This window comes from Anopheles maculipalpis, chromosome 3RL, assembly GCF_943734695.1.
Source record: "Anopheles maculipalpis chromosome 3RL, idAnoMacuDA_375_x, whole genome shotgun sequence".
NCBI classification, from domain to species: domain Eukaryota; kingdom Metazoa; phylum Arthropoda; class Insecta; order Diptera; family Culicidae; genus Anopheles; species Anopheles maculipalpis.
The window spans coordinates 32,106,421-32,121,816 of NC_064872.1; the positions used below are offsets into that span (position 1 = coordinate 32,106,421).

Genomic DNA, 15,396 nt, shown 5'->3' on the forward strand with positions numbered 1-15,396 from the left:
TAGATTTAAATTCAGATTATTTTAAATAAGAGTCCAACAGCAGCTAGCGTTTATTGTAGCAGAATTCGGTCTAGGTTTAGCTCTACGTGTGTGTGTATATCTGCCTCGATTTGGTGATAAGCAAGCTACACATGTGTTTGTGAGAGCGCGACTGTAAGTTAGTAGATAGAATTTATGTCTGATGTGTACTGCGTGTGTAAATGATTTTAATTTGTAATAATGCAAAATTGCTCCCCCACCATACGAAAAAAACACATCTCAGCAAAACTCACACCACACTCACACACAATCCAACAAAGCCACACGGCACACAATCGTGTTACTATAACTTGGTAAGGTTTATTTATTTTACGTGAAGCCCGTTAATAAGCAATAGAGTAATCTAATTAGTACCTCTTTTTATACGCCTAGAGAATATAGCCAAGAAACAAACAAGGAATGATAACAAATATGAGAAAATCCGCGATACTATGAAGAAGAAAAAAAAAAGAATACGAAACTCACACACACACAGGTGCCGTATACTCCAATTATTTTTCTCTTTGTATTTGTATTTGGATTTTTTGTTCTTCTCCGCATACGTAAATCACATATCGTGAACTAAAAATAGTACCAAAATGGAAATCAAAGTTCTGTAAGCTTAGCCCGTACGCTACCATGCGTGTGGCGCGCCATCAGTTAATTATTTCTCTACTTTTATTATTAAACACCCAGAGTTGATCTTTCGTTTGCTCTTGTAAGTTTTCCAGCATCTTTTGTTGATTGTAGCGCAGTGGCAAACCGAAGTGTCTCTCCGCTTCGCTTCACTTTAATTTGTTCACAAACATACGAAAACAAAAAAAAACAAAAGACCACGGAACAATGGCTTTCTGTACGACACGAAATGATTGTGATTTTATGCTCTAAGTTTTATAGTGCGTACGTTACCCGACTACCCGTGTAATGCGATGTTGCAGATGCAATGGATAAAATTATGGACCATACCAACGTATATACTCCCAGAGAGATAGAGAGCAGGTGGAGGGTGTGAATTCACGTCCACTTATGAGGATCTTTCGCATGTTCTGTGCGCGCACTAGAGGGCAGTGGACGGATAATATTGTACACAAACTACTCTGCTTCTCTCTTCCAAATCACACTTAAAGAGGCACATCAAGATTGGATGGATGAAACTACTAAGACGGGCAGCAAAAACAGCAAGTTATACGTATTTAGGAACCGGTTGCTACTACCAAGTAGGCAGACCGGGGCCATTTCAGGGGGCATTCAGGAAAATGGATAGCAACAGCATAGCAATAGACCACTTAGAATATGTACAGTGTAAAAGCTATATAAAACCTGCATAATATATCTATATATATACATAACGTGTTCTGCAGTCGGATCGGATGAAAGGTTATATAAAAAAAGGGGGAAGATAACAAAGAGCGGGAGCAGGGAAGCAGTCGCTAATAATAATGAACTTGAACAAACAGAAAAACACGGTTACATTCACTACAAAAAATAAACAAAAAAAAGGAACAATTTTCTTGAAATTAAGCATTCTTTGTAGTTTCGGTAATTTCGATTGCATTTTATTTGAATTTGATTTGATTTGAATTGTAGCCCTTAGCATTATGCATTCCAAGTATGGTTCTAACCGTCATTTTGAATTATGGAAGCGCTATGTGAGAAGATCTTTTTTTCAAATATTGTTATTGAATAAATTATTCAATTTTCATATTTTTTAATGAACGTAGAAGAACGTAAAGCTTTGTGATAGTATTAAAAGAGTTTCTATTGTTTTTTTTATCGTTCAACTGTTTATTATTGAATATTTTGCAACGCTCGCTGTCTCTTTCGATGACCGCTTACAGCCACCACCGTGCATCACTGTTCTTAGCGCCTTTTTGTAAGCTTTTGCACCACAAAAAAACGAGGAAAAACAAGAGGAAAACTTATTCTCCCCGTGTGCGTGGGCAAGAAAATCAGATGTGTTTTTCACGGTCCGTGATATTGTGCAGTGTTTGTTTAGCGGAGTAAAAGTGCATAATTGAAGTTGTTGTTGATTAATGGAGATTTTTCTGTAGTGTCGTTATGCTGTGCGAGTAGTTGTGTTTCTAGAAGAAGCCACACCATCGTAGCAAGGGCGAAGAATTCAGGAGCGATTCTTGTGTGGGAAAAGATGTGTATGATGTTGGGTGTTGGGACGGTGCACTTCGTTCTTATCAGCAGCAATAATTCGGCAGTGATTATTGTGTAATAATGGTTTTGTGTATTTATGTGCCGTTTGGTAGTGTGAAGTTTTGAAGCTAAATATTGGTGGTTGGCGTGAGTTGTCTGTTTTTGGATTCATCGTGAATAAATGCGAAAAAGGTGAAGCTAGTTGTGGAGGGCTGCTTTGCGGTTTACAATGTAATGTGAATGCATATGCTGTGTGTCGATTTTATGGTCGGTCCAGTTGAATGCAGTCGTCGTCGTCTACGGGGGCTGTATTGGGTTGAAATTTAAGCAGAAGCCTCCGACGAATAAGGTAAGCCGTTTGTTGTCATTGTCCAGCTTTACTTGCTAGTTTTACTTTGCTCTATCAACTAAACGGAAAGTATGTCCCGTTTTTAATAGTGGTCTGTCCATTTAATACTATTCTGTTGGCCCATTCCTGTTCGCACAAAAGTGCTAGGTAGCGATATATAAGTCCATTGAACAATCGATGCATTTTAATGCCTTTATCGTCACAGATCTGACAAGAAATTATGTAGTTGCAGTTGCATTCATGTTGCGACAGATTTCTTTCTTCAAATTATGAGCAAACTCCATTCGGAGTGGGAACAGTCCAACCCTACCAAGCGAAGACAGTAGGGGGAAAAAAACAACAAACAGAGTGATTTTCATCTGAACTGTCAAACTTCAGTGCGACAGAAACCTCTGGAAAATAACCTGTTGGAATTCAAGGTCCGTTTTGGATGCGCGGAAAAGCTTCTAAACATTTTCTTATTAGAGTTTCTGCATTTTTTTGTGTGGATAGTTCTCTTAGTAAGAATGTTTAGTGCAGATTCAAATTACAACTTCATTCCATTCGAACAAAATAAATAATTCACTAACACATGTTTAGTGATGGGAAAGTTAAATTTTCTTCGGAATAGAAGAGCTACAAGCCTTGTTTTAGAAAGTATCTAGTACTTATTTGAACCTACTTTAAAGATGAAAATGCAAAGAGACGGGCTGCGAGCCACGGGAAATTTAAAACTATTGAAATCGATGTGAAACTGTCAAAAATTCTGGAAATTCCAATATCAGTTTTTTCTCCGTTGCCTCGCGTTTGGTGTCTTTTGTAGGTGCAAGGTTCTTTAAAAATGATCTTAAAGCGAGAAATTAAAAAGAAACACTGAATTAAGAACAGTTGATACCCTAAAGAAGTTCTCCAAAAATCAAGTTTTCAGCACATTTTTCATTTTGATAAAAGTCTCGAGGAGAAGGAATAGAATTTTTTTTGTCTCCCTAGAATATTTTTTTGTGCAGCACTTTGTGAATTTTAAGGCACAGTGCGTTGTCAGTTTGGTCAAAATCGTTCGATCAATACTTATTCCTTCAAAGGATTCGTAGCACAGTGAACATTAAAAGTGAATAATAACTTGCGTTTGAACATGTGACTTGCCGTCCAAAACGTTTGACTTTTTCTAAGGGGAACAGATCTTCTAAGCTTGGGATAAAGCTTACTGTGAATATGTTCCAAGGGCTAACGGTAACATAGTGACTGATTCTTCAACCGTTGGCCAATCGAGAATGAGCAGTAACATCCTAAGGTTAAAACTAGTGCTCGTTAGAACAAAGGGAGGGGTTTTCAATTCGAATTTTACCTTAATTTGTTTATCATGCATCTTATTATTTTTTCATGTAGAACAGCCAGACTGTATTTGTATATCATGATTTTTAACAACTGTGAAAATACAATGTGCAATCGTGTCAACTTGCACCGCACTTTGCATACATTTCAACGAACCAATTTCGCCTGAAAAGGGAGATCCTTCTCGAGTTTTTTACTCACTGAATGGACCGAAAATAACAGGAACTGTTTGGGTGGAATTTGTCTCCAGGGCCCACGTATCTTGTAATTGTAATTGTAACATTTTTTAAAACTTTCATACAACTAATTTTTTTTAATTTACTAATTTATTATTACATTCATAAAATCATAATTTGTCGTTCGAAAAGGCTCGTACAACACACAATAAAATACATTACAGGAGTGTTACTTTTGTCACTTTAAAATGTATTGACAAAATCCGCAAACTAAGGCACTATTGAGGCAAATTTGTTTGATAAATCCCTTAGTAGTGCTTATGAAGGCAATTTTGTCAAAAGGGTCGATGGTTCATAGGAACTTTCCTTCCGAAGGGAGTGTTTCATCTCTATAAAAATGTATCTCGATTTTCTTCAAATTTTATTGCACATTTTAGCCGAATTAAATATTTCTTCATACTTTAGTAAGATGGCTTACCGCCGTACTGTCCTGAATTAAATTTGTTCGGTTCGAAATTGTCGTGGACAGCGTGATTTCGTCAGCTGGGTATCAACTTCGAAAAGCGATGCGCGCGCGCGTTTATACCGGGGTTGACGAGTTGAATTGTTGTTTTCATTCTCGACTGTTTCCACGAACCTTCGATGAGACGATGCGTGTAAGGGAGTGAGCGATACGATGTTGTGCATCTCTGTCCCGCGCTGTGCGGACGAGCGTCAATCGTGGCAGGGGCTGTTTGCATCGACGCATTCGAATTTTAACCTCCGTGGCATCGAGATCGGTCTGGACGGAGTGAGCAGTTTGGGTAACGTCGTGCAAGAGAGCCAAGAGTGAGGAGTGAGAGTGTGTGTGTGTGAGAGAGAGAGGGATAGAGCGAAGGAGTAGCAGTCTGAACGAGCGGAAAGAGGAAGAGAAAACGTTTGCCATCTGCCCCAAAAAAAGAAGTCAGCGAAGTCGTGTGTCGAAAAATCCGTGATTCGAAAGTAGGAGGAACGCGCTTCTTATTCAACCAAACACTTGCACCCCGACGTAACAAACGCGCCACGCATTGTGTGCCCCATTTTGATCCTCGAGGTTACCACACGCGACCAGACAACGATTGTGCGTTTGTGTGTGTGTGTATGTGTGCGTGCCTCAAGGTGTGCATTTGTGCCCGGAAAGGAGTTCTATTGCGTTGAATTTTCGTACTTCTTATATGTGATCTGCCCCACACAACCCCAACCAACAAACAACAGACCCCAGGCTGTGTAATTCTCGTTTGTGTGAAACACAAAGCAACGGCCGCTGCCAATCCAAGATCCAACCGACAACGAGCAAAGAAACCTTGTAATTTTTTCCCCCAAAAGCGAAAACGTGTGTGTTACAAGCAGGCGCAGCAGCAGCTGCTGCTTACTTACACTGTTGGCAAATCAACCAATAGAGAAAGAGTGACGGACGGACGAGCACCAATACCATCACGCTTGCAACAATTTGCCCTTCTCTCTATCGGGTCGTGCATTCCCTACACGCGAAGCCATTAAAACCAGGCCGCGACGTTTATTCACGACTTTTGTGTGTGTGTGTGTGTGTTTGTAATTGTACGAGGTGGTTTCTTTTTTTTGCAAACTCATCAATAGAAGAAGCAAAAAAAACGGCATTTCCGTGTTTCGCACAACACCACACACTGGAATTATTGCACCCGTCAAATAAAGTGCGTTGTAAGTGTGCATAAGGGAGCGTACGTGTCAGTGTGATTGTGCTTCTAATTTCGTGAAAGCGCTAAACGAAGCAAAAAAGGCAGTAAATGAGTGCAAATTAATGGGCTCACCCCTCCCCACCTCCATCTCAGCCATCCATCGTGAGCTGCTGCTAGCCTAGCAACCATCTTTGAAGAGCCCCCGACGAGAGTGTGTGCGTGTGTGCAGCGAACGTTTGAGAAGGGTGAAAAGTGCGTGCGTGTGTCTGAAACCTTGTGCGTGTGCGTAAAGAAGAAGAAGAAGAAGCAGGAAGCAAAAATTGCACACGCACACTACAGTAACAGCGACATTCGTCATCATCCCCTTTAGGGGTTGAATTTGTGTGTGTGTGTGTGTGTGCGCGTGTGCGTGCTTCGTATTACGTTGCGTTTTTTGGGTACACGACATCGATCGATCGAGGTTTCTATTTCGGCTGACGGGTGGTTTTACCCCTCACTCTCCCCCCATACACCAAGGAGCCTTTGTGATAAATTGTGTACAACAACAATAACAACAACGATATCGTTTTCCCGTGTGTGTGTGTGTATGCGCTAGAGCTGTATTTCTTTTTCCTGTTCTCCCGCGGAAGCAGTAACGCGCAAGGCCACAACACATACACATAGGGTTCGCTCTCGCGCGCGTGTGTTTGTGCGTACGTACGTACGTTTCGGTCCCGGCCAGCTTTGAATGTACGCATCAGCACCTTGCCCGTACGCGAAAAAGGTGTTAACGAACGCAGCGCCCCAGCAGCCGAAGGACAACAGCATCAACACGGCGCGAAACGTCGTGCCCTGCCCCGCCACAACCATCACCCAGTGACATCCCTTCTTTACCCCCCGAACTCCCCGCAAACATGAGGATAGAGGTGAATTCGGCCGCCGACTTTCTGATGAACCTGCTCCGGGTGCGGAAGGCGAACCAACTGTCGGAAAGCCAGCTGCAGCATTTCAAGGGTTCGCTGGAACAGATCCTGACCCGCCACTTCCAGTGCCACTGGTACCCGGACGTGCCGACGAAAGGGTCCGGCTTTCGGTGTCTCCGGATCAATGGCAAGATGGATCCGATCATCGAGAAGGCGGGCCACGCGGTCGGGCTGAATACGGTCGTGCTGCGGAAGCTGCTCCCACTCGAGCTAACGATCTGGATCGATCCGGACGAGGTGTCGTACCGGATCGGGGAGAACGGTACGATCTGCGTGCTGTACGATACGGCGCAAAGCCGTGCCAGCCCGTCGTCGGATCTCGACTCGACCGGCAGCAGCAGCGGCATTGCGTGCGACGAGTTCATTATGGAGCGGGTCGGCCGGCTCGATCTGTCCGTGTCGTCGGTGGACAGTGGTAATGGGAGTGCGGGCGCCATGGTGGTCGACTTCCTGGAGCAGCAGCACAACAGCACTAGCAATGGGAAACCGCACCAGCAGCAGCAGCACCATAACAAGTACAATCACAACCAATCGAACAATAACAGCCACCATCACCATTATGCGAAGCAGCGCCACAGCAACAGCATGAGCTCGTCGTCGAGCGGACAGACTAGTCCCCCGCTAAGCCCACCGTACGGTGCCGCCGCCGGCTTCCTGAATCATCAGCAGCAGCAAAATCTCGCCAGATACCAGGCTGCCCAGCAGCAGCAGCAGCATCCCCATGGACCGCAGCAGCACAGCAACAACTACTATCCGGCAGCCGCCGCGAACGTACACCAGCCCCAGCAGTACTTCCCCTGGGACAACCAGTTCGTCAACAACAAAGTGCGCACCCAATGTTAAGAGTCATATCCTTCATATGTGATCCTCTCTCTCTGTGCCCGATTTTGGGGGTGATCTCCCTCGATCCAGCAGCAGCAGCAGCAGATTCAGCGTGTAAAATCCGAGTTAGTGTTTATCCTTTCCCGGTGAACAAAAAGTACAAGGAAGTGTGAAAAAACGGAAGCTTAATATTGTAGAAAAAAATGTGACGCGCGCGTGCGTTTGTGTGCGTGCGTGTGTTGGGGGAGAAGATCGAGCGCATTTAAGTGCGTGTGTGTCCTGTGATCCTGCTTTTTCTTCTAACTGCGGTGGTGTTGTGTGCGTGAGTGTATGTTTTTTGTTTGCGCGTGCGTGCGTGTGTGTGTGAAGCAAGAAAAGCAAAACAAAAGGATAATAGTGTAACAACACCATTTGTGTACAAAGCAACAAAAGTAGTGCGTGCGTGCGCGCGTGCGTATGTGTGTGTGTGTGTGTGGTTCGATGAAGGTGATTCTGTATATATGTGTGTATATGCAGATTTTTCCACCCACGCGTAACACAAGAGCCACGTGAAAGAAGAAAAGTCTCTTTTAATTGCCATCAAAGAAGAAAAAGAAAAGTAACGCGTGCGTGTGTGTGTGCGTGCGAGACCTTCTGTGTAATGAGTGTGTGCGTGCGTGCGTGCACGTCTGCCTATTGTTCTCCAGCATAGAAGTAATGGAATGTATGTGTGTTGTGTGTTGTGAAAACCAGCTGGAAAAGATCCGGAAAATCGAGCGAAAGTTCATGAGAGCGAGTTCCTACATGATGATATGTTTTTAAGGCGAGAAATAAAGCAGAAAAGAAGTGAAGTGTTGTGAACGACCACCACCGTGGATGGTGTGGTACCTTTATCGAATAGTAGCATAACAACAAGTCGAAGAAGTAACACACACACATACACATACACACACACACAAAAGAAGAAAACAACAGTGCAAAACCTACTAGAATATCCCCCCACCATCCCACAAAAAAAAGGCTCGGCAGGTGATGTCCACCGCGCTCACCACCCCCCCCCCCTCCCCTCCCCCCCCCCCCCGGGGAGACGCGAGAGAAACGGAGCAAATGGAAACGGATGATCTTCAACAAACATATAAAACAAAACCCCAGCGCCGGCGTGACGTGTGTGTCAGGACGACGACACACAATGCAAGTGTGATTAACCTACCGTTTTTCCTCCCCATCGTACAATATGGCAAGCTTCAGCTTCCCTTACCTGATGTGTGTGGTTGCTGCGGGTCGACTGGAGAGAGCGAAAAAAAGCGATGAGACACACACATGCACACCCAAACGGCATAGATGATAAGGATACCGGGAAGAAAACAACAACTCGGAAAAACCACCTGTTTTTTTATTAGGGGTAGCGCGACGCATTTCAATTGTGATCAATATTAATTTCAAACACACACACATGCACACAAACACGTCTTTATTATATACCAGTAGTAGGAAGGGAAGGTGGAACGACGGTGTAGGGGGTCAAGAAGGAATAGAAGTAGGAGGTGTGGAGCGTAACAATGAGTCAACAAAAACCAACTCGCACCCCCCCCCCTCCCTCCTCTCCCTCAATCACATCATCTCCCTTCGATTGTAACGATGCAGCGTAAGGATGCAACTGCGCTGCTGTGAGGTGTGTGTGCGTGTGTGACAAGTTTAAGAAAAGGAAAAGCATGGAAAAATATAATTGTAAATGTAGTATGAAAGGATTGTATATGATTGGAAGCAAAAGTACAAGAATGTGTCTAGAAGAAGAAGAAGAAAACACAAAAGCATAATACGAGAGGAAATGAAAAAAAAGAAAATGAAAAAAATGGAAAAGAAAAAAAGAAACGAAAAGAGCGAGAAAAAAACGTAACGAACAACGCAAACAGGTGGAAAAGGTAAAAAAAAAACATCCTCCCCCTATACATCTCCCGCGCGCGCGACTGCAAGAAAGCTCTTAGCAAAGTAAGCGTTGAAATTAAGCAAAAGTCATCCATCTCCTTCGTGTACCCCTCCCACCCCTTGCGTAAAGACAAGAGAGACCAATTCTCACGCCGCCAGCAGGCGAGAGATCACACAGTTGTAAGCGATTTTAGGTTTATATGTATGTTTACTTGTAAAAAGCCAAAACTGCAAATACTACTTTTCTTGAGATACTTTATTTTGTATTTTCTGTTTTTGTACTGCCCGAACGTATTGGTAAAAAAATTGTCTTTTTTACAAATTGTGTTTAAATTAAAATCCGGGCTCCTGGAGCCGTCGTTGTGTTGTGTCAAAAAGCACACACTCACACAAGCACCATTGTGTGCAGATTGTAAAAGGGAATGTGGAGGGAGGGTGTAGTCGTTGGGAGGGGAGAGTGGAAGATTCGATCTCCATCACCTCGCACAATCTCAACACTTTCTCCTATCAACGCCCATCGACCAACCCCCCCTCTCGCGAATAAATTCTCACCAGTTCAGTCCAAACGAATTAAATTTAGTTTTCGAAAAATGAAGACATTTTGTGATGTTTTGCGTTTATGTGTATGTAAAACTGATGCCAGATTTCTGTTCTGTATTACACTTTTATTGTGCCGGTTGGTTTGTGCGTGTGTTGCACTGTGTTTTCTTCCATTTGTTCCTCTTCCGCTTCTTTGCTTCTCGTTGCAAAAGATTTTTATGGTTTTTTTTTGTTGTTGCTGCTGATGTCTTCCTTTGGCTGCGACGGATGCATTTCACACATCTCTCATCAACCAATCCAATAAACATGGGAGACACGATTATGTTTTTCAGTTGTTCAGCGATTGTTTCGCGAGAGGTGTGCCAAGCTGCAATGCGAACAGTAAAAGAAGGGCGCAAAAACAAAAAGAAGCACAAAATCTTGTTGTTTGTGGAGGAGGTGAAGAGAAGAATGCGGAAACACAGAACGGAAGGAATGGTGCGGATATGCGCGGATAAAGTGATTAGCGTGATAGAGAGAGAGAGAGAGAGAGAGAGAGAGAGAGAGAGAGAGAGAGAGAGAGAGAGAGAGAGAGAGAGAGAGAGAGAGAGAGAGAGAGAGACAGAGTGGGAAGGAGTTGAGGCAGTGGGAGTGATGATGTGACATGATTTTGATAGCGAGTAAGAGCGATAAAAGCGAGTAAAATATCAGCAAACGGGTGGGCATGGGGGGCGTTAGTAACAGTTTGCTTTTTTTTTTTTAATAAGATCCATTTTTCTTTCCACCCCTTTTCTTTTGCTAAAACCCACAACAACACTCCCACCATCATCCCCAAACCACCCACTTTGTGTGGTGTGACTCCAATCCCCAAACCCGCACCACCACACGTGCACCCACTGCTCTGTGTGTGAATTCAGGCGATAGTTTCCCCATTTTCGTGGGAACCGATTGAAAGTAAGTGCGTGCATGTATGGGGGAAGGGATATCAGGTGAGGTGGAAGGGAGAGAGAGAGAGAGAGAGAGAGAGAGAGAGAGAGAGAGAGAGAGAGAGAGAGAGAGAGAGAGAGAGGGATAGAAGAAAGGCTTGTCAGAGAAAGAGAGAGAGAGGGAGATAGAGAGGAAAAGTGTGTGAAGGGGTAGTTAGTACCTCCCTTTCAGTTAACAAAAAAAGGGAAAGGAAAGGAAGGAAAGAGGGGGAATAGCGTTTAGGTGTGAAAGACGTGAAGAGTGTGGAAGGACGAGAATCGATTGTTTATAAAATCTATCTATAAATATACATATACATATACATACAAAACACAATGCTATATTTGCTTACGGAACAGAGAAATTCAGGATTAAAAATAAGCGAATGTCAAATCGTGTTTCAGTCACGGAACTAACAATGTTGCAAATTTATGTTTTCTTGACCAAAGATGCTGATAAATCACTTTTCCGTGTTCTCTGCAGGGTTCTGGTTCGAAGAGAGACAGTTCTGGTGAAGTGCAGTATTTCAGTGCGATACCTTTGCTGGATGATTTTTTTAAGGGATGAGACTCATCTAGGGAGCTGGACTAGATCTTCAACCGCTATATGATCCGCTTCTTCTTGAAGACAGAGTCTAGGAAATGTCCCGCAAATTTCTATCTTTAGTACTCTAGCCTCTCCATGATTCCATGCACTATTTTCTGTTTTCTATATTTCCAAAGATCTAGACTAGATCTTCAACCGCTTTATATGATTTACTTCTTCTTGAAGACAGAGTCCAGGAAATGTCCTGCACACTTCTAGTACTCGAACCCCTCAAAGATTCCTTACTCTGTTTTCTCTTTACTAAATTTCCAACGACCGGGACTAGATCTTCAAATTGTATATGCTCCGCTTTCTCTTCAATAGAGTCCAGAAATGTCCAGCAAATTTTTAGCTCTAGTACTTTAACCCTTCAAAGATTCCTTACACTACTTTCTGTTTTCTAAACTTCCAAGGATCTGGACCAGAACTTCAACCGCTATATGATCCGCTTCCTGTGGAATACTGAGTTTAGAAAATGCCCAAGCATCTTCAAGGTCTAATTCAATCCTTCCAAGATTCTATGCACTATTTTCTGTTTTCTAAACTTCCAAGGACCTAGACTACATCTTCAACCGCTATATGATGCGCTTCCTCTTGAATACAGAGTCCAGGGAATGTCCAGCTTCTTCAAAAACTTCTAGCTCTTATTCCTCCATTTTCTGCTTCCAAGGACAAGCGCAGTTTCTCTCCATGTAAGTTCAGACCCACAAACGTCGTTGAGGAGTCGTTGTCGACAGTTGATGATGCATCCACAACGGCATCACGCACGAATTCAATCAATGGTGATTAATTGGTAATGGCTGCCGACGTTTTAGCAAAAGCGAAAAGCAATAGTAGTGTTTTTGTGTTATTTTTTACCCTCTAAATAAGAAATTCTTTTTCTAGTTACGGTATGGAGAAGGTGAGATTTTATGATGAAAAAAAGAACAGAATTTTACAGAGTTTGTGTTTCACCTAGTCACGTCGGCTGTAGGAATGATTAAGAAAAACCCAGCTTCTGCCATGAGACCGAGAGACGGCGTCAACGTTCTTGGTATGATTAGATTTTGCGATATTTCTTCTAGGGAAAATGGTCAAACAATGGCTTTCATGCCAAAAGTATTTAAAAGTAAGCTTAAAGCTAACCTGTACTTGTACGGGGGGAAACCGGGATGTTTCAATTAATTTTGTTTTTCATTTTGAAAGCGGTCTGCGAAAATCGCTTCTCAAGCAAGGCATACAATTTTCACACACAACCAACAACATGTTTTGCGCCATCAAAACGATGATGGGTAGAAGCGCCGCATTGCTTTTTGTTGTGCATGTGCATCCGCGCATGCAGCGGGGTACTTTTCCATCCATTCAGCATAGACGACGACGCGCCATAGATGTGAGTCACGTAGCGCGTAGAGACACCTCCACCGCACGCACACCAATGTAGGTAACAACCTCCCGTCCAGCCATGATTGCAAAGCCCAACAAAAGGCTCTCGAAGAGAGGGCTGTTTTGTGTTTGCTGTGCGTACTTTTGTTTGTTCGACGCCGAAGCCTTGTGTTCCAATGCGAGCGAACACAAGGTTTTTGTGTGCGTGCGTGTGTGTTGTGCCTGGGAATACACACAACACGGCCATCATTATTGGAACCGCTAGCACTAGCAGACCATCCATTAAACCATGCGAAAAGCGAAGGGCTGCTTTATACACACACTCTCTCCCGGGCTAACGACGCAATAAAACACCCCGGCGTCTCGCGATGGCTGATCGTTGCTACTGCTACTTGGATTTGCCGAAAAAAACATAAAATAGTTTGGGCAAATGGTGAATAATAGGTCTAACAGCTAGATCGATCTAGTAGTGCAGACGTCACCCGCTAGTAGAGAGAAGGGGTGAGTTTTGCACGTTTGTTTGTATGGGTGAAACACGCTGTCAATCGTAGAGAGAAGACACAACACCCCGAACTTCGATGATAATGATGATGATTATGCCGTTTTGTTTCCCTTCATTCACCGCGCACCAAACACATCGGTCGCGGTCGAGAAGTTTTCGGGCATTTATTTTTCGGTTGTGTGGTTGAAGCTACGTGACTAAACGCATACTCGTAGCCACGCATACAGACGCACGTGGAACGATGTTTCAAAATGGCTGCTCCTCCCTACCATTCTATGGCTGTGTGGCGGCGCACAGCGCAAGGTGACGCTCTTGTTTCGTTGTTTTTTTGGTTAAACGCCCTGTTCCAAGATTGTCGTGTTTGTTGCAAATTGTTTCACCATGCTGTATGTTGCGGGGAGTGTGACTACATAGGGACAGAAATCTACAACCCCCCCCACCCCCCTCTGATGCTTTCTAAATGCGTCATTTCGACGCTTTTTTTCCCCTTCATGTTCAGCAGCAAGATTAAACTTGATTGCTTCGGTGTTGTACGCGTGCACTCGGAATCAATGTCAGTACACATCAGCAGGATTTTGGGGGGGCTATTTTCATGAAACATGAAATCATAAAACCCTCGCACAATTTGGAACCTTGCGCTGCCAGATTACACTAATCGAAAGAATCCCAGGAACTAAAGAAAACCTTGACGTGCGAACCGCCCAAATCGCAGCTATGGGGAGGGAGCTTCATTAGAATCCTTCTCGTGGATGCTAGACGATGCGGATAGACGTTTTAGCTGTTGAGTTTACGGTAATTTATGAAGCATCTTTTCTTTTTACTTTAATTATTACGTTTAGTATTTAAATGCTTTTTGCAAAAGAACGATTTTCGTGAGAAAATACTGTAAGCAAAAGCAGAACATCTCCGCACAAGTGTCTGTCATCTTGTATGGGAGTCGATTCCCCTGACGAAGCGAAAGATCTACTCTGAAACCTGGTGCATTTAGATACATTATCTTGCCTGAAGGTGTGCCACGCAGGAACAGCTTTAATCGTCTTTAATGAGCTGGAGAGGCATAAAGTACTGTTCATTTAGAATTTGGTCACTCTATCTTGTGTATAGTAGAGCCGCCATTGGTGCTATATGGAATTTTTTGACACCTATGAGTAGTTATTGGAGCACTCTTCCCTCTTATGGAGTGGTTTTGGTATGATCGTACTTGTTTCAGTTATTATTATCGATGGAGCTGCAACGCAGACAATTAATTGTGACATTAATTGTTCGTTCAGGAACAATGTCAGCTGAGCTGGAAGATGTTGAAAGCTTTACAGGCTAACCTTGGACTTTCGGATGAGGATATTGCAAAGAAAAAGCACGGTGCAGCTTAAGTACCGTCAGAAGAAGAATCGGGTTAAGTGCAGATTTCCGCTCTTTTCGTGCCTGAAAGCCACCAAACAGAACTCTGAAGAACGAGGTACGCGGGATACGTTCTTATGGATGACGAAACGTACATAAAATAGAATTTTGGGGCGATGTTCCCAACAAATATAAGTTCGTTTTTGCTGACAAATTTGGTTCCAAATTCATGGTGTTCCAAGCCATCTGTGGGCACAAAACACGGGTTTTTATAACAAACAAATCTATGAACTCGACAGTTTATGCAGATCGGTGTCTGGAAAAGCGTGTTTTGCTTTTTAATAAAGCTCATAAAGACTCAATTAAGCTCTGGCCATATTTACCAAGTGCATACTATTGGAAAAGAAACAGCTGCTGAAGTTGAAAAACCAGTTTTGCGGTAACTTATGAGAGATATCAAAAGAAAGTTACTTAAATTCATCCGTACACAAATAAATATATTTTTCTTGATTTTTTTTGATAAAAGAACAATAAAAAACCTTTCGTTTGATGTAGAAATTATATTTCTACGTTCAAAAATTGTTCGTTTTACAGCCTGTGATGAGTGACCGAATTCTAAATGAACTACACTTTAGATGGGAATGTATGTTTGTAGTACTTGTGAGTGTGTGTGTGTGTGTGTGTGTGTGTTTTTTACATTTCTGTACATATAACAAATATGCAAATATGGTCGCAAAGTTGAACGTCGGCTGCTATTTATATC

The 15,396-nt window shown here is 43.1% G+C and overlaps 2 protein-coding genes across 2 annotated transcripts in view; both read left to right on the forward strand.

The window, feature by feature from the left end:
• The window catches only part of LOC126564205 (sodium/hydrogen exchanger 7), a 714,899-nt gene that overhangs the window by 11,699 nt on the left and 687,804 nt on the right, over positions 1-15,396 (forward strand). The window lies entirely within an intron of this gene.
• LOC126565116 (protein Tob1) lies at positions 6,550-7,477 on the forward strand. Its single transcript, XM_050222258.1, has one exon. The coding sequence runs from the start codon at positions 6,566-6,568 to the stop codon at positions 7,475-7,477; it is 912 nt and encodes a 303-aa protein (XP_050078215.1). The 5' UTR covers positions 6,550-6,565.

What these genes read in the sequence shown, in the direction of transcription:
- LOC126565116 (XM_050222258.1), top strand. Translation starts at nt 6,566, where the DNA reads ATGAGGATAGAGGTGAATTCGGCCGCCGACTTTCTGATGAACCTGCTC.